Source organism: Lontra canadensis, unplaced genomic scaffold (assembly GCF_010015895.1).
Source record: "Lontra canadensis isolate GAN:19392208 unplaced genomic scaffold, GSC_riverotter_1.0 scaffold57, whole genome shotgun sequence".
In the NCBI taxonomy this organism is placed as follows: domain Eukaryota; kingdom Metazoa; phylum Chordata; class Mammalia; order Carnivora; family Mustelidae; genus Lontra; species Lontra canadensis.
This window is the reverse complement of record NW_022631051.1, coordinates 10,551,367-10,576,282: the sequence shown is the minus strand read 5'-3', so window position 1 is coordinate 10,576,282 and position 24,916 is coordinate 10,551,367. Positions and strand designations below refer to the sequence as shown.

Here is a 24,916-nt window from a genome sequence, read left to right as displayed (position 1 = left end):
TGATAGTGCTATCCATTGTGCTTAATCTATCTTGTCAACCAAAGAGCTAGTGTCTAGTTAACAGTCAGCTGAAGAGTTAGTGTCATTAACAGAATAAGAGTAATAGATTCTTTTGGAAAACTTTCACTTAGCGGTGTCCCCAGTATCTCTAGATGGGTAACACGGGCAGATGCCTGGGAGGCCACACCCTTCTCCAGCCAGGCTTCACACCAGTGAGAAGCAGAGCCCTGGGGAGAGGAGGTTAGCTTACTGCTCCTGCTGGCTGCCTGAACGACCTCGAGGTAAGAGGAAGGGTCATCAGCTCTAATGTAGGAGTCGATGGCTTCTTTCACCAAGTCTTTCTGGAGCTGGGCGCGGGCCAGCTGACTCCACACAGCAGGCTCATTGCATCTCTCTGCAAACTCGTATGCTCGGTCTAGGTTTCCAATGTGCTCGATCAGGACCTAGGAGTTACAAGAGGGCTCGCATTCTCCACAACACCGAGTCAGCTCCAAAGAGCAGACAGATTTTTGTTCAGTTCTACATTTTGCCTAAAGTTGCATGACCATTTCAATTCAGTCCAAAGCAACTGGACATTAAGTATTTCTCAGATGATGAATGGAGGAAAAGGATGAGACCTATACTGTACAGGCGGAAGATGCCAAGTGAAGAAGAGACACTCCCAACACAGGGCATAAAGAAATGAGAGACAGTCAAGCTTAGCTTTTTGGGCCAGGAGAATGACAAGGGAGTTGCCTTGGGGCATAGAGGGTGTAAAAAGGAGCTACCGTGGGGAATACGATAGCTCAGCAGACAGAAAGCAGGCTTGAAGGAGTCTGAAGGGCTCAGGTGCAGCAGCTGCCCCTAATACAGTTTGATCTCAGAGCAAGGCCATAGACCAGGTATGAAGCAAAAAAAGGAGATGTGAGATTTCACGGGCAGGTACAGAAAAATGGTAAAAATGGTAAGGGAAAGAGGCAAGGACATAAAGAATCTAGAAAGACAGCAGTTAAAGTGATCTGTCCCATGGTTTATTTTATTTCATCTTAACTGTTTACTGTATTTATGGTTTTCATTGTAAAGTAATATAAGCACATTATGTAAAAATTGGGAAACTTTTTTTTATACTTAACCTTAAAATTTCTTACTTTCATTTATAATTTTTTTTATTGTGTTATGTCCCATGGTTTATAATTTTTGGAAATAAAACCAGAAAAAGTCAACAGGCTGGTAGGAAAGGGAGGAGGGCTAAGGGAAGGGCTCTTGGTGGGGTTGAAGGTAGGCAGGAGGGCTGGTGGGACTGCTCTGGGAAACTGAGGCAGCAGGGGGTGAAGGGCTGAAACAGTCGTCATGTGTGAGGGCCTCTGAGAATCAGACACCTCAGTCACCAGGGCTCATCACATGACTTTGATTCAGGTACCCAAGTCTAGAGGAATGACCAGCAAGTGTGGGTGACTGCCACACAGCAAGAGCACCAGCAGAGTAGGAGGCAACAGCCTGGAAAGATGGGTTACCGATGAACAGAAAAGAGCACAAGGATCAGAGAGACACATTGAACAACCAGAGGGTGTGACACCCTTGGTGATGATGAGGACACAGTGTGGCAGAGGTCCCTAGGTCTACCATGACAGCACTCAGAAGCTCACCTGGATTGCTGAGGCATTCACGTCAAATTTGCGGAAGATGGCGAAGGCCTCCTCATACAGTGCACTGCTGACGGCGATATTTGCAATGTCTGGGGCATCATAGTTGTCCAGGCGGCTGATGTACTCCATGACCCGCGTGCGGTCCGCCTTGATGGCAGTCAGGATCAGCAGATTCTGGAGATTCCTTAGGAGAGGTGGTGGTCAGCACAGTGTCACAGGAATGAAAGCTGTACATAACACTCTTCGGGAGGTTGACCAGCCCAAGGTCCCCGATTTAAAAGTATTTAAAACACACACACATATGACTGATGAATAGATACAACAGAGTATTTATGAAGTATATATGGTCCAAAGCCTTGAGAAAGCAGCAAGTAGGAGAAATCAGAAAACGACCAATCCCTGGAGGGCTGCTGCAGCTTCTCCAGAAGCTGCCTTCGCTCCCAATTCACAGATATCTATTTTCCTGAACTGTACCTCTATTAGCTCTTTGTGGTTCTTTATAGCTCGACCATATAAATTGTGTATCTAGGGGTGCCTGGGTGACTCAGTCAGTTGAGGTCTGTTTTTGGATCCTGGGATCCAGTCTGACACTGGGCTCCTTGCTCAGTGGGGAGTCTGCTTCTCCCTCTCCTGCTCCCCCTTCTTGTGCTCTCTGTCAAAAAAATAGTCTTTTAAAAAACTATATTTAAGCAATATAGATAGTTTTGCATGTTTCTGAACTTTCCTTTAATCATACCAGATATATCTTACAAAATTTGTTTTCTTTTGTCTCATTTAAAGATCTGGGGGGAAAATCAATTTAATGTACCATATTAAGAATTTAAAAAAGAAAAACAACATGATCATATTGTTGATTCAGAAAAAGCATCTGACAAAATCCAGCACCCATTAATGTTAAAGACTCTGAGCAAACTAGAAATAGAAGGCAACTTCTTCAACCTGATGAAGGGTATCTACAAAATATCCACAGGTCTGAATGGTGAGAGACTGAATGCTTCCCCTCAGGATCAGGAACAAGATAATGTTTTTTTTCCCCACTTTTATTCAACATTCTACTGGAGGCTCTAGTCAAGGCAGTTAGGCAAAAAAAATAAATAAAAAGCATCTAGATTAGAAAGGAAAAAATAAAACTGTCACTATTTGCAGGCAAAATGACTGACAGAAAGTTCCAAGGAATCTTTGAAAAAAAAAAATCCTAGGATAAATAAGTAAACTTAGCAAGATATCAAGATACAAGGTTAACCATTGTCATAGTTCTGTATACTAGCAATGTACAATTATAAACAAACAAAAAACCCCCCTTCTACCTATTTACAATAGCTCCCAAAACATGAAATATTTAGGTATAAACCTAATAAGACATGTGCATGATCTATATGCTGAAAAATATAAAAAAGCTCATGAGAAAAATTAAAGATCTAAATAAATGGAGAGACATATTGTATATACTCAACACAGTAGATACCAACTGTCCCCAAACTGGTCTACAGATCTCATGCAATTCCAATCAAAATTCCAGAAGGTTTCCCGGTTGATACAGACAAAGCTGATTCTAAATCTTGAACAAGAATAGAGTTGGAGGAATCATACTACCTGGCCAAGGGATTTTTGGCAAAGATGCAAAAGGAATTCAATGCAGAACGGATCCAACAAATAACACTGGAATGACTATACAACCACATGCAAAAAAATGAACCTAAACTTCACACGTTGTTGGACACTGGACCACATATCTAAATGTAAAATGTAAAACTGCAAGACTCTTAGAAGGAATTCGGTGAGAATCTTTGACCTGGGATTAGGCACAGAGTTCTTACCACCAAAACACAATCCACAAGAGAGACGTTTGACTTGGAGTTGATCCAAAAGAAAACTTTTGATAAGCAAATGATACCACTAGGAGAATAAAAGGACAAACTCCACACTGGGAAAAAAAATATTTGCAAATCCCATATAAAACAAAAGACTTGTGGGGCACCTAGGTGGCTCAGTTGGTGAAGCAACTGCCTTCGGCTCAGGTCCTGATCCTGGAGTCCCACATTGGGCTCTCTACTCCGCAGGGAGTCTGCTATTCCCTCTGACCCTCCCCCTTCTCATGCTCTCTCTCTCTCTCTCTCTCTCTCAAATACATAAATAACATCTTAAAAAAAAACCCACAAAGTCTTATATCCAGAATGTATAAAGAACTCTCAAAACTCAACAGTGAAAAACCAAATAAGCCAATTAAAAAAAAGGGCAAAAGATCTGAGAGACTTCATCCAAGAGGATATACGAAGGGCAAGTGAGCACAGGAAAAGCTGTTTAACATCATTAGCCATTAGGGAAGTGCAAATTAAAACTACAATGATGGGCCACTATACACTTATTAGGACGGCTAAAATAAAAAATACCGATAATACCAAGTGCTGGTGAAGTTGTAGAGAAACTGGAATTCTCACACATTGTTGGTGGGAATGCAAAATGGTACAGTCACTCTGGAAAACAATAGGTTGGCAGTTTCTTAAACAGTTAAACATACATATACCATATGGCTCAGCAACTGCTAGGTGTGTTCCAACAAAAATATGGACACAAACATTTACAGAAGCAGTATTCACAGAACCCCAAACTGAAAGCAATCCAACTGTCCTTCAGTGGGCAAGTGGATAAACAAACCATTGTACATTCATACCACAGAACACTATACAGCACTAAAAGAGAATTATTGATGCACCCAGCTTAGATGGATCTCAAAGGAATTACACTGTGTGAAAGAAGCCAAGCCTCAAAAGACTGCATACTATGTGATTCCCCTTACATGACATTCTTGAAAAGGCACAACTGGATTGATGGTGATGAATCAGAGATGGGTGATTGTCAGGGGTACAGGGGATGTAACTGTAAAGGGTAGTTCACACGAGGGAGTTTCATAGTCAGGCAATTGTTCTATACGCAGATTGTGGTGGTTATGTACATGAATCTAGGTATGTGTTGAAATTCCTAGTATTGTACGTCCCCCACAAAAGACCAATTTAACTGTAAAATTAAAAAGAATGGGAAAAAAGTATTAAAAAATTAGGTCCAAGATTCACCCATGTTGTTGTGTAGCACTCCCTCCCACCGTGACATGGTACTCTGCTGGATGACTGTACCACAGCCCTTTTACGGATGGGTATCTACATTGCTCTCAGATCTTTGCTATTGGAAATAGTGCCTCTTTGTGAATTCTTGCACGTGCCTCCTGATACACATGAGACGAGTTTCTTCAAGGTTCAGAATCAAGAGTGGAAACACTTTCTAACAGGCACTGCTTCCCAAGAGGAACACACATTCCCAACAGGGCACGTAAGAGGCCCAGCTGCTCTACACTCATATCAAGGCTGATTAGGAGAGCTAGATGGCCTCGGCTCTGCAGGAGGAAAGGGATGGTACACAATGGCCAGACTGTGCTTCCTTGATGGCGGATGAGGCTGCATGCTTGCCTTAGACTTGCAGCTGTCTCTCCTCTTGCTGAAGGACTGCTAAAGTGCTTTGCTGAGTTTTCTATCAGGTTGTTTGAGTTCTTCTTTCATTATGTGTTCTCCATGCTAGTTTTTTTTTGCTTATGTATGCTGCAAACATCTGTTTGTAGCTTCTCATCTTTTTCTCACCTTTTCTCATCTTATTATGATAAAGTTCTTAAGTTTAACATAGTCTTATTTACTAGTTTTTCAAATGGTTATATATTTTTGCAACTGGCTTATGTATTTATTAGACCACAAATATATTTTTCTTTTATTTTTTTTAAAGATTTTTATTTATTTAACAGAGAGAGATTACAAGTAGGCAGAGCAGCAGGCAGAGAGAGAGGGGGAAGCAGGCTCCCTGCTAAGCAGGGAGCCTGAGCAGGGCTTGATTCCAGGACCCTGAGATCATGACCTGAGCTGAAGGCAGAGGCTTAACCCACTGAGCCACCCAGGTGCCCCTATATTTTTCTTTTAAACATAAACTCTAAAAACATGATAGTTTTGACTTTATATTTTTAAATCTTCACATTGTGTGTCATAGAGATCCAATTTTAATTTTTACCCATAAAATCATTTGTCCCAACATCATTTTACTCAAGTCTATTATTTCCATCTGCATAGCCACTCTGTCATAAATAAATATTTTACATATGTGTGGGTATATTTTAGTGGGGATTACTTACTGGCCCTTTCTACTTCAATAATTTTTTTTTAAGATTTTATTTACTTATTTGTCAGAGAGAGTGTGAGCGTGTGCATGCATAAGCAGGGGGAGTGGCAGGCAGATGGAGAAGCAGGCTCCCCACTGAGCAAGGAGCTCGATGCGGGACCCAATTCCAAGACCCTTGAAACATGACCTGAGCAGAAGGCAGAAGCTTAACTGACTGAGACAACTAGGTATCCCTCAATAATGGTTTTTATATCAAAGTCTATTTTGCATGCTTTAAATACAGAAAATATATATAAAAACATAAAATGCCATACTATATTAACATATAATATCAATATAATACCAGCATCTTTAGGTTTACATTTGCCTAATTTTTTTTTTTAAGATTTTATTTATTTATTTGAGAGAGAGACAGTGAGAGAGAGCATGAGCGAGGAGAAGGTGAGAGGGAGAAGTAGACTCCCCGTGGAGTTGGGAGCCCAATGCGGGACTCGATCCCAGGACTCCGGGATCATGACCTGAGTTGAAGGCAGTCGCTTAACCCACTGAGCCACTCAGGCGCCCTACATTTGCCCAATTTTTAAAAATTCTTTTATTTCCAACTTCTCATTAATGTACTCTGAAGTCATATCATCCCATATCCTTTGGCTTCTACTGAGGCTACTGAAAAGTCTGCTGTCAGTCTAATTTATATTCATTATAAGTAATCTATCTTCTGAGTATTTAAAAAACTTTTTTTGATGATCCATAGTTTTGCTATTAAAGGTGGTTTTAAAAAATTCATCCTACTTGGGATTTGCTGGGTTTCCTAGATTTCAGAACTAGGATACCATCAGTTCTGCTAAAATCTCCATCATTTCCCCTCCAAATAAGATCTCATTCCCTGCTCTCTCTGAGGCTCTGATTAGGTCTACCTTCAACCTGTAGAGATCTTAAACTCTTTCACAGTTTTCACCTGTCTTGGCTACATTCTTGCAATTTCTTCACATGCATCTTTCAATTCTTATTCTCTAATGCCCCTAAACCCATTTGGAGTTTACTTCAAATCCAATTATAGAACTTCATTTTTTATTTATCAGGTATATGGTATTTTTAAAAATCTGCTTGAGGGGCTCCTGGATGACTCAGTTGGTTAAGCATCTGACTTTGGCTCAGGTCGTGATCTCAGGGTCCTGGGATCAACTCCCATGTCGGGCCCCCCACTCAACAGGGAGTCTGCTTGTCTCTCCCCTTCTACTCCTGCTTGTGCTTTCTTGGGTTTCTCTCTCTCTCTCAAATAACTAAAACCTCTAAAAATAATCTGCTTAATCTTTTTTGGGGGTATTTAAACACATTACATGTAATTTTACATTCCATGCCTGATAATTCCAATAGCCACAGTCCCTCTAGCAGATCTGAGTCTACTCTGTTTTATTGCTGGCTCTTACTAATGGAGCCTTGTTTCCTTATGCATTTTGTCCATATTTTTACTATAAGCTCATTATTTATTGGAATGTTATATCAGAATTCTCTGAAGCCTTGCTAGAGGGTAGGCTCCTCTTAAAAGGATTTGTGTTTGTCTTTGGCAGAGATCTGAAGGCACTACCTGATGGCAATCGTTTTAAAATTAAATTCCTCACTTGAGGATTTTTAATCCCATGCCAGTTTACAGAATTTGTACTAAAACCTGTTAGAAGGCCAACTTCTCGGGGCCAGTTTTGTCCTCACAGTCTAGTACCACGGTTTCAAAGAGCTCTTTTTTATTTTGTTTTGGCTGGTCTCTCAGCAGAGGGCTGGCTGATACTGGTGGTTGATCCTTGCACTGAGGAGGGGCTTCACTGCACACTTCACACCTTTTGTAGGCCCTTGCGTCTTATCTCCTGTCCTCTGTGTCCTATAGGGACACACAGCCCACGTTTAACAGAGTTTGGCAGAAGTCACTAGCTCATGGACTCATTTTAAAGGATCATTTGTGTATTTCATCCTACATTTTCAGTTTTTCTACTTACACAGGATCTGTGTAAGTATATAGTATCTAGTCTGCCACACTGCTAACTCAGGCTACTTTCACTTGCATGGAAAACTACGTCTGGTGAAGCGCTCAAGTCACAGAAAGAAGGGCAAGAACTTGAAGGTCCCACTGCATGTGAGAGAAAAAAACAGTGTCCAAGGAGCCAGCACACAGAGTCAGAACCACCTTTAAGTGTTTTTCTGTGGGAAGTACTAACAGACTAAGATCTAGCAAAGGAGGCTGGCCTGACAACAAGACAGAATACCCTAGCCACCTCAGGTACCTTATCTCTAGAATCCTGTAATCAATAAGGGCATAGGATTCCATTAAAATACAATTTCACGGGGCGCCTGGGTGGCTCAGTGGGTTAGAGCCTCTGCCTTCGGCTCAGGTCGTGATCCCAGCGTCCTGGGATCGAACCCAGCATCGGGCTCTCTGCTCAGCAGGGAGCCTGCTTCCCTTCCTCTCTCTCTGCCTGCCTCTCTGCCTACTGTGATCTCTGTCAAATAAATAAATAAAATCTTTAAAAAAAATACAATTTCACATTCCATAATTTATCATTTAGCATTTCTCAGTTTAAAAACAAACAATAACCAGTAACAAAATTGAAGCAGTACTCCAAACCTCCCAAAAAACAAGAGTCCAGGGCCAGATGGCTTCACAGGGGAATTCTACCAAACATTTAAAGAAGAAACAATACCTATTCTTCTGAAGCTGTTTCAAAAAATCGAAACAGAAAGAAAACTTCCAAACTCGTTCTATGAGGCATTACCTTGATCCCCAAACCAGGCAAAGACCCACCAAAAAGGAGAATTACAGAGCAATATCCCTGATGAATATGGATGCCAAGATTCTCAACAAGATCCTAGCTAATAGGATCCCACAGTACATTAAAAGGCTTATCCATCATGACCAGGTTGGATTTAATCCTGGGATGCAAGAGTGGTTCAACATTCACAAATCAATGTGATAGAACACATTAATAAAAGAAAAGACAAGAACCATATGATCTCTTAATTGATGCAGAAAAAGTGTTGGACAAAATATAGCATCCTGATTAAAACTCTTCAGAGTGCAGGGATAGAGGGCACATTCCTCAATTTCATAAAAACCATCTATGAAAAGCCCACAGTGAGTATCATTCTCAATGGGGAAAAGCTGAGAGCTTTTCCCTTAAGATCAGGAACACAACAGGGATGCCTACTCTCGCCACTATCGTTCAACATAGTACTAGAAGTCCTAACATCAGGAATCAGACACCAAAAAGAAATAAAAGGTATTCAGATTGGCAAAGAAGTAGTCAGACTTTCTCTCTTTGCAGATGACATGATACTTTATGTGGAAAACCCAGAAGATTCCACCTCCAAATTACTAGAACTCATACAGTAATTCAGCAATGTGGCAAGATACAAAATCAACGTACAGAAATCAGTTGCTTTTCGGGGTGCCTGGGTGGCTCAGTGGGTTAAGCCTCTGCCTTCAGCTCAGGACATGGTCTCAGGGTCCTGGGATTGAGCCCCGAGTCGGGCTCTCTGCTCAGCAGGGAGCCTGCTTCCCTTTCTCTCTCTCTGACTGCCTCTCTGCCTACTTGTGATCTCTCTCTGTCAAATAAATAAATAAAATCTTAAAAAAAAAAAGAAATCAGTTGCTTTTCTATACACTAAAATTGTCACTGGAGAAAGAGAAATTAGGGAACCGATTCCATTTACAATAGCATCAAAAACCATAAGCTACCTAGGGATAAACCTAACCAAAGAGGTAAAGATCTGTACTCTAGAAACTACAGAACACTTATGAAAGAAACTGAAGAAGACACAAAAAGATGGAAAAACATTCCATGCTCACATACTGGAAGAATAAACATTGTTAAAATGTCTATGCTGCCTAGAGCAATCTATACTTTCCATGCCAACCCTATCAAAATCCCATTGGTGGAATACTATGCAGCCATCAAAAAACCCCAAATCTTGCCATTTGCAACGACATGGATGGAACTAGAGGGTATTACGCTAAGCGAAGTAAGTCAATCAGAGAAAGACAATTATCATATGATTTCTCTGATATGAATAATTTGAGAGGCAGGACAGGGGGTCGTGGGGGGAAGGGAAGGAAAAAAGAAACATGGTGGGACCAGGGAGGGAGACAGACCATAAGAGACTCTTAACCACAGGAAATAAACTGAGGGTTGCTGGAGGGGAGCAGGGTGGGAGGGATGGGGTAGCTGGGTGATGGACATTGGGGAGCATATGTGCTATAGTGAGTGTTGTGAACTGTATAAGACTGATGATTCACAGGCCTGTACCTCTGAAGCAAATAATACATTATATGTTACTTTAAAAAAATCCCATTGGCATTTTTCAAAGAGTTGGAACAAACAATCCTAAAATTTGTATGGAGCCAGAAAAGACCCTGAATTGGCAAGGAAATGTTGAAAGAGAAGAACAAAGCTGGGGGCATTATGTTGCCTCATTTCATGCTATATTACAAAGCTGTGATCACCAAGACAGCATGGTATTGGCACAAAAACAAACACATAGATCAGTGGAACAGAATAGTGTCTCCAGAAATAGACCCTCAACTCTACGGTCAACTAATCTTCGACAAATAAGGAAAAAATATCCAATGGAAAAAAGACAGTCTCTTCAAAAAATGGTGCTGGGAAAGTTGGACAGCTATATACAGAATAATGACATTCGTCCATTCTCTTACGCCATACACAAAGATAAACTCTAAATGGATGAAAGACCGCAATGTGGGACAAGAATCTATTAAAATTCTAGAGGAGAACATAGGCAATAACCCTTTGACATCAGCCACAGCAACTTCTTTCAGGACATGTCTCCAAAGTAAAGGAAACAAAAGCAAAAATGAACTTTTGGAACTTCATCAAGATAAAAAGCTTCTGTACAGCAAAGGAAACAGTCAGCAAAATGAAGAGGCAACCCATGGAATGGGAGAAGATATTTGCAAATGACATGACAGATAAAGGGTTGGTATCCAAGATCTATAAAGAACTTCTCAAACTCAACACTCAAAAAACAAATAATCAAGCCAAAAAATGCGCAGAAGACACGAACAGACACTTCTTCAAAGAAGACATACAAATGGCTAACAGACACATGAAAAAATGTTCAACATCATTAGCCATCAGTTCAAATCAAAACCACATTGAGATACCTCCTTACACCAGTGAGAATGGCAAAAATTAACAAGGCTGGAAACAACAAATGTTGAAGAGAATGTGGAGAAAGGGGAACCTCTTACAGTGTTGGTGGGAATGCAAGTTGGTACAACCACTTTGGAAAACAGTATGGAGGGTCTTCAAAAAGTTAAAAATGAGCTACCTTATGACCCAGCAATTGCACTACTGGGTATTTACCCCAAAGATACAGATGTAGTGAAAGGAAGGGGAACATCTATCCCAACATTCATAGCAGCAAAGTCCACAATAGCCAAACTATGAAAGGAGCCAAGATGCCCTTCAAAAAACGAATGAATAAAGAAGATAAGGTTCATATATACAATGGAATATTACTCAGCCATCAGAAAGGATGAATACCCAACTTTTGTATCAACAAAAGTTGGAAGGACTGGAGGAGATTATGCTGAGTGAAATAAGTCAAGCAGAGAAAGACAATTATCATATGGTTTCACTCATATGTAGAACAGAAGGAATAGCAGGGAGGACCCATAGGGGAAGGGAGGGAAAACTGAGGGGGAAATCAGAAGGGCAGACGAACCATGAGAGACTATGGACTCTGAGAAACAATCTGAGGGCTTCAGAAGGGAGTGGGGAGATAGAGTAGCCTGGTGATGGGTATTAAGGAGGGCACGTGTTGTAATGAGTACTGGGTGTTGTTCATAAGTAATGAATCATGGAGCACTTAAAAAACAACAAATAAACAAAGTCCAAACATATCCTCACAAGTCTCTTTAACACAATGCCACAGACCTTGAAAACCCTTCTGGATTTCAAAATAAACAATACAAAGTTGAAGATCAAAAAGACTTATGAAACAGTTAATTTTGAAAAAAAAAAAAAAAACCTATAAAATAGTACAACCTACAAAATATACCTTATAATTAAGTCTTTATAGCAGGATGCAAATACACTGGTCTGTTTGACGCAGAATCTCTGATAATGAATTTTTTTTTTCTGATAATGAATTTTAAAGTGGAAATAAATGCTGGGTGCAACCACACTGAAGCATGCTCTATTATTATTTCCAAAGAGTCTGCTCATGCTGTTGTTTCTGCCTAGAATATTCTTCCTATCCAATCTCTACTCATCATGGTTCTACATTACATCTCCAGCAAGTCATGCCTGATATATGCCCAGATTTAGTTTTCTTGCCATCTGTTTCCAAGCTTTGTTCACCGTGATTTCAAGAGTTTAACATGCTTGGGACATAGTAGGTACTAATGAATATTAGCTCCCTTTCTGAACACTGTGGTTAAAGAAGAACAGTGCAGAGCAGAGAAGCAAGAAGGACAAATTCCTGGAAAAAGTAGAATTTAGGTTGGGCTAGAAGAGATAGGTAGGACTGAAGATACAGAACGCAGTGAGAAGACACTGGGGAGCAACCAGTGAGGCTGGACTGGTGAGGTAAGACAAAACCTGACAGAAAGTGAGCATGAGGCGGGTGGCTTGAATCTGACTGATTTAGCAGCTACCCTCAGCATACTCTCACCTGTGCTCACTGAAGACGGAGTTATCCAGAACAATCTTCTCCAACAGTTCAATCAGTTCATTAGGCAGATCAGCTGTCATGAAGGCCTTGACAGTGACTGAGACCTCTTCAGGATCCTGTGTTTCTGACAATGCCGTCTGTACCACCTGGTTTGAAGTATCATTTGAAAGAATTTGGTTAGATAAAGTCAATTCAAGACTATCTTTGATGCTAAACAGAAAGGAAGGATTACCCCATGGCAGTCTGAAATAGACACAGAGAAAACAGAAGATTTCTCAAGGCAAAAAGGGAAGGTTGTCTAAAGAAGTCAATTTCAGAGATTTCAGCCTGCTCTATTTGACAATTAGTTTCTCTCTCACATCAAAAGGGCTGCAGACTCATCTCTGCCCCAGTAACCATACTACAAATTTACTCCAAAGCCAGTAACACAGTGCACTTAAATCAGCGGCTGAAATGCATGTTTGCTTTTATCTTTTGTTTTTTTATGTCACTGTTCATAGCAAATATGGCCTCCCTTTTTCTAATGAAGACACCACTCCAGGGAAGCTCTTGCTAGCCTAGAGCATCACAGCTGCTCTGGCCCAACCCACTTCCAGGGATGCAACTGACTATACACCCTGAGCTCCACAGCCTCAGACCCATGGCAAGGGCAAGACTGACAAAAAACTGGCCACACCACCTCTCATTCAGTTACAGGTGTCTCAACTACAAAAGAACTCACAAGTGGGGAAAAAGACATTTTTCCAAAGAGTACACTTCCCAGATAACATCAGGCTGGAAGGCCAGCATTGTTCTCTTTGCATTTTCTGCCAAAGACCTTCAGTGACTTCAGGATCTATCAGTTTTGCCAAGTTTCATCAGGGATGGGCCATGGCAATGCATTAATGAGAAAGAACAGATAGCTCAGAGGAGGTATACCATAGATAATATAGAGCTCTGGCCATGAACTTTCACCCTATGAACAGGAGGGCTGCAAAGGACCTGGAATCAAAGTCAGCCCAGTCCACCTCGCAAGTGGCCACTGTATACTCAATGGCACCATGGGATACAAAAGTTCTTCTGAGGCGTTTATAACAACCCTAAAGGTTATACAAAGGCATGTAAGGCAAGGGGCTATCACAGAAGATAGTAACAAAAAGGGTGTACTTAAGGGAAAGGAGAACTGTGACAGCACACAGAATCCATCCAAAGTAGGAGGTATATTTCCTGCCATCATGACATCTGTCCATTCTTGGAAAACCTTAGAGCACTTTAAATACACACTGGTTATTTTAAGGGCAAAAATAAATTTCCACCATCTATTTGAGTCAACAGGATGCCTAATCTAAGGTTACCTCAGGAAGCTGCTTCCTCTAAGTAAACTTTCCATGATGAGCTTCTCCTGCAGACCTAAAAGCAGTCTGCTGCCGTCATGCAGTCCCTCTAATTAGAGAGGCATGGGAGGTGAATGCCCCTCAGGAGGCGGCTATGAATATTCAATCCCAGCAGACATAATGACAGGATCAGGAGCTTCACACAGACACAGGAAGACTAAGCGGCACCTCTGGCTTCAGCTCAGTGCGGCATTAGAGCTGCTCATCCCAGTGCCAATGCAACGAGACCTGTAAGATGTGCCAGGCAGCTGGACCACACCTGGAGAAGTATCTGTTGTCTGCAAATTTGGAGAGAGATCTCTAGCGGAATCTAAATCTACTCTGTCCCAAGCCCTTTGTTGTTCAATGTCTTTGTCAAGTTCAGATCAATCTTCGGACAAATCTTAGAGATGGGTAACTCCAAAGCTGATATAACGAGGTCCAAAATAACTCAGGCTTCTAGCCATCTAAAAGTGTTCCAAAGTAAAGTTTATTAAGAAAAAGATAATGGCACAGACATGAGGAACAGTGGACAGCAAACAAGAAGGTGAAATTCAGAAGAGATAGAGGTGAAAAACCCAACAAGCCCACCTAGTGGTTGCTAATGCACACAAAGGAGTGCGGGGAGGGCACTTTAGTTGATCTGCTCAGGCCTGAAGGCCACTTGTTGGGCCAGGGTCTTGCTCCCACCTGGATCTCAGCCCATCCCTGAACAGTGTCCCCAGAAGCCTAAGGGACAGTGGGGATGGTAAAGTATCATCTACTGCCTAAGGGTACAGAAAGCCCAGTGAGTGGCTGAGGTCAACAACCATCCTCCAGGCAGCACATAGAGGAATCCTGGCCTCGGCACTGTGCCCCAGCTCTGAGTAGGCACTGGATAGTCACAAGGGTACAAGGGGTTCCTCAATAAAGGCAGGTTCAGCTGACACAACCTTAAGAGCTACTTACCTTGCGTTATTGAGGGCTGAGCTGAAAAAAACCCACTAAGGATCCAGCAAGCAAGCAGGCCGCCAGATATTCCTTTTACTGGGGTAGCACATCCCAGCTTTGGAGATCAGGGCCAACTCTGTGCCTTTAACCAATAAACAACTCCAGAGAAATTCACAAGATAGTCTGGTCATGCATCTGAAGATGTTATGTTAAACATAACAATTCAACTAGTCACTCTGGCACAAGATGGTGAGTGGGCAAAAAGCAGGCATGCATACACATACTCCCATTTCCATTCCTCACCTGGTCGATCAGCTGTCTCCTGGATGGGTTGGTCTCCTCAAGGACGTGAGCCCAGAGCTCTGGATCCTTCCTGCGCACCAGGTAGCGGGCCTCACTTTTGAACAAAGAATTCTCGTTGCAAACCTGAAATGAGTACACTAGTGTGTATAACAGAGCCAATCAGTGAAAACTATTTGGGGGACCCACCCCAGTCAGTTCCCTCTGACCCCTGAACTTGTTTAGTTCAGCCAGAGCCCAAATGAGAAATAGTACTTTGACATGGAAGGAGCAGCATCCCAAAGGGGTGACAACGTACTTCTCAGAGTGACAGATTACCTCAAAACACAAGTTTCGTAGTTTATAACAACTCAGAATGGGTATGGCTATGTGGTAGCTCCTCTCCACATGAACCTAACTGTTGCCTTCTAAAGTGGCACTACCCAGAATTTTCTGAAACAAAGAAAATGTTCTAGATCTGTGCTGTGGAATATGGTATATGTAGGAGGAACTAATTTTTAAATTTTATTTAAATAGTCACCTTCTCTAAAGTGTTATCAGAATAGCCCAGGACAAGTATAAAATAACATATATGCTGCAACATTTCAAATATGCTTTCATTGATTGAACTTGAGATCCTTTTTTGAGTATTTTAATACATTTCCAAGAAACCAACGGTCCACTGCAACATTCCAATATGTGAGGCACTCACGAAGGCCTAGTGGGAATCAGACTGGCTGGGTACCAGGCGCCGGGCACAAGACTAAATGCTGCGTATGTGTCCCAACGGCTGCTCATGTGTGCATGGCATGAAGCCAGGAGCAGGCTTGGTCTGGCCTGCTCTGAAATCTCACTGCAGCTTCGAACCTTCTGACACAGCTGATTGTAACAAGCTCTTTTTTTTTCTCATCTCAATACTGCTTCACTAAAAGGGAATGTCAATCATACATCACCCGGTAGGACAGATGGGTGCAAAGATCCCTAATCGGTCACTGAACTGAGTTTCAATAAAAAAGTAGTAAGTTCAGCCAAAAGGTGGCTTATGGTATGAAACTAATTTAAGTCCCAACTTCACAAAAACTGGCTCCCTAGAGCCAGTTTATTTATTTGCTATGGCAAATAAATAAGGCAAGGTGCTATGTAGACCCGGCCTGTCACATGCATGGTCAGTGTACAAAGCTAAAGTAGGATGAGAAACTGGTGCCCGGCTCTTGAGCTTTGGCTCTGTATGTTTGATACCCTAACAGATTCTTCCCTGGCTGCTGAGTTTTTACCATATTGTCAGACACTCTGAGGCACCCAGGGCAAACAGACCAATTGCCTACAGTCAAACATCAGGTGCACCTACATGAGATTTCTGAAGTTTTAAGTCACAAGATTAAGTTTCAAACTATTTGATACTTAAGTAATAAAACATGTAGATCCAAGCCAGGGCAGCAGTAAACAGACCTAGGGGGGATGTCCCAAGAAGGGGCCAGTAAGAACTCTGTGGTCGGCAACAGCTGGCATAGGGCACATGTAAGAAGCTGCCCTCAGGGAACACCTAGGTGGCTCAGTCGGTTAAGCTGCTGCCTTCAGCTTAGGTCATGATCCCGGGGTCCTGGGATCGAGTCCTGCATTGGGCTCCTTGCTTGGCAGGGGGCCTGGTTCTCTCTCTGCCTCTGCTTGCCACTCTTGCCTGCTTGTGTGCGTGCGTGCTCTCTCTCTCTCGCTCTAACAAATAAATAAATAAAATCTTAAAAAAAAAAGAAGCTGCCCTCAGAAAAGCAGGAAGTGTGGGGCACCTGGGGGGCTCAGTGGATTAAAGCCTTTGCCTTCAGCTCAGGTCATGATCCCGGGGTCCTGGGATCGAGCCCTGAGTCAGGCTCTCTGCTCAGCGGGGAGCCTGCTTCCCCCTCTCTCTCTTTCCCTGCCTCTCTGCCTACTTGTGATCTCTGTCTGTCAAATAAATAAATAAATAATCTTAAAAAAAAGAAGAGCAGGAAGTGCAAGCACACACAGGACAGAAGTATCCAGGGTAGAGAGGCAAGAGGGGAGGCAGTCAGGCTGGTGAGGACAGGGTTGTGGTTCACGGAAAACCTCCTGAGTCAGGCCAAGGAGTTCAATTTTGCTCTCAGGACCCGAAGTAACACTGAAGACTGTAGGCAGAAGGCTGAAAGGTCAGACCTGGGCCAGCCAGGGTTACAGGTACAATATATACAAACAGGGCATAAGCAGGTAGGAAACAAGGAGTCTGAATCAAGAGGAAACCAAGTTGGTGACAATGTAACCACATGATCTGCAATTGTCAGGCTCAGAGGAAGCCCTCCTGAGCCCCCACCGAGGAAGCCCTGCCCCAGGAAGCCAGAGCAATAGCTGGCAGGCTAGCGTATTTGCTGCCTACCTTGATGAGCTCAAGGTCACACTGCCCCCGCTCATAGGCAACACAGGCCAGATGTGGGTCCCGCTTCTCACAGTAGCGGCCCACCACACGGCTGTCGTAGTAAATGTTCTCTCTCAGGAAGCGCTCAGGGCTATTGTTGCTGTCGATGTAGATCTTGGCAAGTGCATTGTGAGTGGCAGGCTCTTCACAGCCTTCGTGACTCCGGGACTCCAGCCAGGGAAGCAGCAACTTTAGCCTTTGAAAGAAGGAAGAGCACTGTACAAGTCTCAAAACTAACAACTGAAACCTCTAGGGCAGACCCTGAACTCTGAAGCTTGCTTCTAGAAACAAAAATCTCACTCCGTTAACCCCAGGTTGTTTTAGAGACCAAAACAGACTTGAGTTCCAAACTGATTTCAATTGCTAAGTTTTTCCCAAAGATCTGTACTACCAATAGCAAACAACTCACTATTAGATCTAAGATTTGTTACATTAAAGGCCAGCCACAGAGACAGTTGGTCCTGAGGCCTAGAGGCTGACTGAAAAGAGACTTTGGAGAATTAGTCATAGACCTAACAACAAACACTAGAACCCGGGGGCAAGAGAAGATACCAAGCTAGGACCCCTTACCTGTTTCTTTTTTCTACTTCAGCCACCAGCTCATCAGTAGAGAACTGTCCTCTCACCACCATGATTAAGTTTTTAATTACTTCCTCAGAACAATCCACATCAAGCAGCCCTCCAACCACAGCAGGGATCCGGCTAGGGTTGACCTAGAATGGTCAAGGTGGTGACTTCAGTGCTGCAGGCACAGGTCACTGCTACAAGTCCCCCAAGGCCTGGACAGTGTGGCTGTCTGAAAGGGCTCCTGTGGTGGACAGAATGCATATTTGAAGCTCCAACCCCTAATGTGACTGTATTTGAAGATGGGCCTTGATGGACATAATTATGGTTCCTTGAGGGCATAACGATGGGGCACTAATCAGAGAAAAAGCCATATAAAGGCACAGTGAGAAGGTGGCCATCTGTAAGCCAAGGAGAGTGGCCTCAGAAAGAACCAACCCAAGGTGGTGGGGTCAGTGCCTTGATCTTGGACTTCCAGCCTCTAGAAAATGTCAACTGCTTAAGTCATGCAGCCTGTGGTATTCCGCTATGGCAGCCCAAGCTATGATACCACCAGTCTCAGACACATTCAGGAGCAGAGGTAATCTCTCAGGTGTAGGCTATTACCACCAAGCAAGGCACAAAAGCAGCTGGGTGTCACCTGGGAGTGACGGTCCCAGTGATGCTCCCAGTAGTACCTTCTGAACGTAGATCTCGATGTACTTCTGCAGGTTGTTGCGGTACAAGTATAGGACAAGGTCATGGACAAAGTCAAACCGATCACACACGATGATGAGGGGAAGCTGGTCTGTGAGCTTGGCCTCCTGTGTATTGGCAAAGCACAGAAACAATGCAGGCAGTGAAGACCCCAAAGAGCCAGACTGCAGGGACCATGAATCAATACAGAGATGGCACTGCTTCTGTAGCAGAGTGGCTCCAAGGAGACTCAGGATGAAACTGGTCTAGATATGCTGTCGTTTAAGGCATTTGCTTTTGGGGATATAGTGTTTGCCTTGGGAAAGATACTACTATTTGGTTAAAGAAGAAAAGAACTCTGCTAAATCTGGCAATAACACTGCAAATTGGTCTAAAAGCAAGTAACTCCTGGATTAAGACAAACAGATCATTATGTATAAATCTGACCGAGACCCAGCATCAGAGAGTATAGACTACTTTCGAGAACACCTGCCAATAAGGGCTGCCTTTCTGGACATGCAACCATACTCCATGGAACATCAGCCACCAATGCAGGGGGCTGCCCCAACTCTGCAGTCCACCACAATAATGTCTCCCCCTCCCCTCATTTGGACATACCTACACGACACTTCTCAGGTGCCCTTGCACCCTTGCAGTTCTGGGTGTGGCCATGTGACCTAGTCTCCTCTAATGGAATGAGAATCAAAATGCCACATGAGACCTGCAACTCCACCCACAAAACCCACTGGAGCCAGCTCCTCTCTTTCCTTCTTCCAGTTGACCAGGAAGGCAACATTCGAGGTGGTATGCTGAAGATGGCAAAGCAACACAGCCTGGTCCTTGAAAGATGGTTGGAAAGGCTACCCCACTTAGCTCCACATCCACTCCTGTCTGCGCATGAGGAAGAAAGACACTTGCTTTTTCGCCCCTAGCACTGAGTAGCTTATTTGCTCCATAGACTTTCCCAAACTAATTAACAGAGGAACAGTTGGGATGTTGCTGAAACATAATGCAGCAATAAACTAACTCCCTCTACTCACACATAAGATAATTAAGAATCCAGCCTCAAGGATTATAAAATGAGCAGTAGCCTCCTCCAAGAACTTTAGGCCACAAGGTAGAGCTCTGCACTAAGGACCCAGGGGACATTGATGGAGGAAAAAGCCAGCTTTCTAACTCTGCCTGATGGTTTGCTCAAGGAAGGAGGTGATAACCTGGTCCCACTTACCTTCAGGAAGTTCTTCACCCGCTCTGGGTTGTAGCAATTACTCTCCCGGCATATCCTCTCCACCTCCTTGATCTGCCCCGTCTTACAGGCAGCCTGAATATATTTCAAGTGCACATCTGGATCTTGGCTGAAGTTTACAATTGAGCCCAGGAAGTAGAAGAGGCCTACAAAGAGAGACTGTTCCATCTTATGCCCTCCTACTATCTACCTGCCTTTTCCACAGTCGTAGTCCACCTGCCCTTGATGGCCCAGCCCACAACAACAATGCTCCACTCTCCCAGCTCACACAGCCCACTCACAACTTACAAAATCTATGTGAAGTTATTCTGCTTTGGAATCTCCCTCAAGGAGCTAGTCAGATTTCCGTGAAACTTGGGAGGTACACCTGAGATGTTCTGATGTGAAATACCTCATGTGTGTATGTGGAATCCTTCTGGGGACTCAGGCACATCCTACGGTCGGTCATCTTCAAGAATAATTCAAACTGAGGTAGCCTAAGAGGGCTGTGTGGCTGCTACTCTAAAAAGACAAACCAGGAAGAGGAAAGCAGAGGCTTTCACTGGGAGCCTTCAGAGTCTGTTCTGTGACACTGAGCTGTTGGCACACATGGAGCCACTGAGGAAGGGGGTGCAAGATGAGTCACAGAGCACTGTTACTCCTTAGAGGCTGACTACCTCCTGACTCTCACAGGAGCCAGCCAGGAGGTACTGTTGACAAGAACAGGACAGGATACTCAGAGAAAACCACCTTCCCTGAGGAGGTCTTTGGCTGTAACCTGGGAGAAGGAACCAGAACCCTGAAGGCAGACAGCTCCCACCAACCCTACTCTACTGCCATCTCCCCACCCATGTAACCTAATTGCTGCTGCAGCCTTTCCTGTAATGGCGTCTTTTGACAAGAGGGGCAGCCCCCTAAAGGGAGGTCTTGCCTTCACTCCTGCAACATTCTAAGCCAAGAACAGTGGCTTAACACCTCGCTGTACAAATGCTCAGTTTCTATCCCTGCCTCAGCCTGTCCCCAGCAGACACTCACCTGGGAAAGCCATCCCCCAACCAGCACATTCTCGGTGTGATGCCCACAACAGGGCAGAGGAAGCCAACCACAGTCAAGCCTGCCAGCCCAAAAACCACACAGGGCTGAGCCTCCATGGGGCTCTTACTCAGAGGAAGCCAAAGGGGCCGCCCCCTCAGAGCCATGCACTCCAGCACTACTGGCCCAAGTTTTCTGGTGAACACTCAGCAGAGTGTGTGACACAAAGATGCCCAGTTCCATAGAGGCTCCAGGGACACTAGGGGGATTCTAAGCATCCCCACCCCAATGCCAACCAATTGCTTCATTTGCAAATGCCAAAAAAAGCGACCTACGCTGGGTAACACACACCAGACAGCAGAAATCTTCTGCCACTGACCAACACATCAGCCTGGCCTGAAGGAAGACTCAGGTTGGGCAGGCAGACACCGACACCTGATGAGGAGGTGCAGGTGGCTAGAGGCTGTGGAATTTACCTTCGTAACTCTTGAAGGATTCAAAGAGCTCCACCAAGGACTGTGTGCCCAGCTGCTCGTGGTACTTGGAGGCCACCTGCACACACAGCTGAAGGTTCTGTCTGATGCTGGCAGACAGCAGAGCATGAAGACACGCCAAAGAATCCTCCACTGACAAGGAGCCAAAGAAGCTGACGAGCCACTGGGAAGCAAGGAAGAGTTTGTCCACAGCTAAGTACCATCCTCGATGTTGCCAACACTGGCAACATAACTGGATCAGTTTTTCCCACTGAGTGTGAAACATATAAAGATTCTTCACTTAAAAGGACTGAAAAGCAACTATCCCTTGTGGCAAAAAGTGGAAGCCAGGAGTTAACTTCAGATGAGACACTAACCTCAACTATTCATCCAGCTGTCCAGAACCTGCAATGCCCCACAATTGATACAAAAACCTATTCTGTAAATGGAATGCAATACCAATTAGCTTCTGCTAATGGTTTTACACAACCCTGCTAGAGCTGTCAATGTTAATAGGTTCTCCTCTTTTGGGTTAAGTCAGAGGTGGACTATGGGAAGAAAGAGGTAATGAGAACCCAGTTGCGTGGGTGAGCAAGGGGAATTTGTGTGTTGGCGGAATGAGAATTGTGTATAGCAGTGACAAGGCTCACGCACAAGGAAGACACATGCCACACTCCCACAACCACAGACATAGGGAAATTTTGGGAGCATGTGACCCTAATGACAGGTGGGTGTCATCCACAACAGAAGTGCCCCAACGGTGCACCAATACCTCGGGATTGAGGAGGTGAGTGTGGACCACAGCCCTCTTGATGTCGTAGAGGTCCGTGTAGTGCTCCAGTGCACGCTGCAGGAGGCCCGCTTTCTCACAGAGCTGGGCAATGTGGGCCCGATCATAATGAGTAAACATCTGATTTCCAAGAATGGCATCTGCAACCTATGAAATGGTGAGGTCAGGAAGAAAGCCTGAATTGTGGCAATAACTTTTTAATAGTAGCTGCTCAAACCATGCCTCCCAGGGCATAGCTACAGAAAGTAATCATAGGAGAGAGGGGCTTTACCAGGTCCAGGTTTTCCCCCATCTCCAAGCAGAGCCCTAGCCAGCTTTGCAAGTGACCTGAGGCTCTTTGAACAAGGCGTTGTCCTCCTAGGGTGCAGGGCCAGGTGTGTATAAAAGCCTGAGGCTCTGCCCTAAAGCATATTACTGGGATCAGGCCAGGCTACTGTATTTGTACAGTTTTCTATGGCAAGTCAAGGTCAATATGAGAGCATGAGTCTTTAATGAGCTCAATCCTTGGACTAGCAACAGTTACAATTAGACCTGGAAGTAACAAATCCTACTGGTATTCATTAAGCTTCTCAATTTTGTTGAAGGTAGAATCGGGGAGAGGAGGGGTGTGTGTGAGCACGTGCACGTACAGGGGGTTACGTCTGAAAAACAACTAACAGTCCTGGAAAGAATTTTGATGAAGCTTAATACCATCTTTAAATAAGCAACCTCTGGACTAAGAATGAGTGAGTCAACGAGCAACCTCGCTGCCTTGTTACATGATCTGACCCTCAGTATCTAACTACAAGTGAGTCTTGATGAGACATGCTCCCGGGTGTCACCCAACACACTCTTTCCTGTTCCTTCCTGGGTATGGAGTACCAACCATACAGTGACCACAGACCTAGTTAACATCATGCTGCTCCAGGGTAATGCATACTCTGGGCTCCCTAACAATCCCAACCAAGTGCTGAGAGCACAGTTTTGTAATATCTGGAACTTATCTGATGCTCCCCTCCTTTTGTTTTCTTCAGAACTATCCTTACTATTTTCTTTAGAAAAAAAGTTTCCTCCTTATTATAGCAATAGTATCATTTAAAGAACTCAGAAAATATAAGATGAGCCAAGAAGGAAAACAGCATCCAGCCTCTGACATCCAGAGAAGACTGCCCCAATGTTCTGGGTGTTGTATCCAGCTGTGCACCCATCCAGGCTGCCCCTGTTTCGGGTTTGGGCTCTTCTTAGGGTCTATCTGCTCAATTCCTGAATGGTGTCTAGTTTCTGCTTCAAAGCTCATTTAACAAAAGCTGTCATATATCATCTCCAACTCATAAGAGTTCAAGAGAACACCAAACACCAAATTAATAGCACTTTTGTTTTCTAGAGGTGAGACATGACCCACACAAGAGCAGCTAACTTGTGGATTGGAATAACCTGAAATCACAGAACAGTATAATTAACACAGTGTTTCCTAATCACAACAATACATGACTATAAAGACAAAGAACCTAGAAGACAAATAAGTAAAGAACAAAGTGAACTATGATCCTGTCCACTCAGACAACCATCAAGCTAAAAGCTTGATGTAAATTTCTCCAAACTCCTTTCATGCATACATATGCAAAATTAATTTAAAAAAGCATATACATGTGATTTAATATCCCCCCAACTTTCAGTTCAAGAAATGCCCCACCACAATGAGCTACCACTTCACACCTATTTAGGATAGCTATTATTATTTTTATTTTTTTAAGATTTTATTTATTTATTTGACAGACAGAGATCACAAGTAGGCAGAGAGGCAGGCAGAGAGAGAAGAGGAAGCAGGCTCCCCACTGAGCAGAGAGCCCGATGCAGGGCTCGATCCCAGTACCTCGAGATCATGACCCGAGCTGAAGGCAGAGCGGCTTTAACCCACTGAGCCACCCAGGCACCCCTATTTTTTAAAAACACACCCAGAAAATAACAAGCACTGGCAAACATATGAAGAAATTGGAACCCTCATATATTGTGGCAGGAAGAGAAAATGGTGTAACTGCTTGGAATACAGTTTGGTGGCACCTTAACAAGTGACGTGCAGAATTACCAAACAATCCGGCAAGTCCCCTTCTGATGTGTGCCCCAGAGAGCTGAAAACAGGAACTGAAACTCATACCTGCACACCAATAGCCACAGAAGCACTATTTGCAACAGCTGTAAGGTGAGAGCAACCCAATGTCCATCAACAAATAAATGGATAAACAAAATGTGGTATACACATACAATGGAATATTATTCAGACATAAAAAGGAATGAAATTCTAATTCATGCTACGACACGGATGAATCCTGAAAATAATGTTGAATGAAACAAGCCAAACTAAAGGACAAATATCATATGAATCTACTTACATGAAGTATTTAGAACAAGTAAATTCACTGAAAAGGTAAATAGAATAGGGTGTTACCATGGGCTGGGGAAGGAAAAGGGGAGTTAATGGATATGGATTTTCTATTTGTGATGATGATAAAAGTTCTGGAAATACATAGTGGTTAACGGTTGCACAACAATGTGAATGTACTTAATGCCACTTAAATGTGCACTTAAAAATTGTTCAAATAGGGGCGCCTGGGTGGCTTCAGTTGTTAAGCGTTTGCCTTCAGCTCAGATCATGATCCCAGGGTCCTGGGATCGAGCCCTGCATGGAGCCACGCATTGGGCTCCCTGCTTGGCGGGAAGCCTGCTTCCCCCTCTC

General features: G+C 43.6%; 1 protein-coding gene across 2 annotated transcripts in view; it reads right to left on the bottom strand.

Annotated features, from left to right (window-relative positions):
* CLTCL1 (clathrin heavy chain like 1) overlaps positions 1–24,916 on the bottom strand; it is a 94,236-nt gene that overhangs the window by 20,199 nt on the left and 49,121 nt on the right. For both annotated transcript variants that reach the window (XM_032875911.1, XM_032875912.1), the window contains exons 12-21: positions 22,186–22,350; positions 21,417–21,597; positions 19,912–20,075; positions 18,686–18,811; positions 18,015–18,157; positions 17,406–17,640; positions 15,047–15,169; positions 12,462–12,607; positions 1,626–1,809; positions 251–443 (exon numbers count right to left, since the gene is read on the bottom strand). In XM_032875911.1, the coding sequence (XP_032731802.1) occupies positions 251–443; positions 1,626–1,809; positions 12,462–12,607; positions 15,047–15,169; positions 17,406–17,640; positions 18,015–18,157; positions 18,686–18,811; positions 19,912–20,075; positions 21,417–21,597; positions 22,186–22,350 (1,660 nt within the window). The remainder of the gene's footprint in view (positions 1–250; positions 444–1,625; positions 1,810–12,461; positions 12,608–15,046; positions 15,170–17,405; positions 17,641–18,014; positions 18,158–18,685; positions 18,812–19,911; positions 20,076–21,416; positions 21,598–22,185; positions 22,351–24,916) is intronic.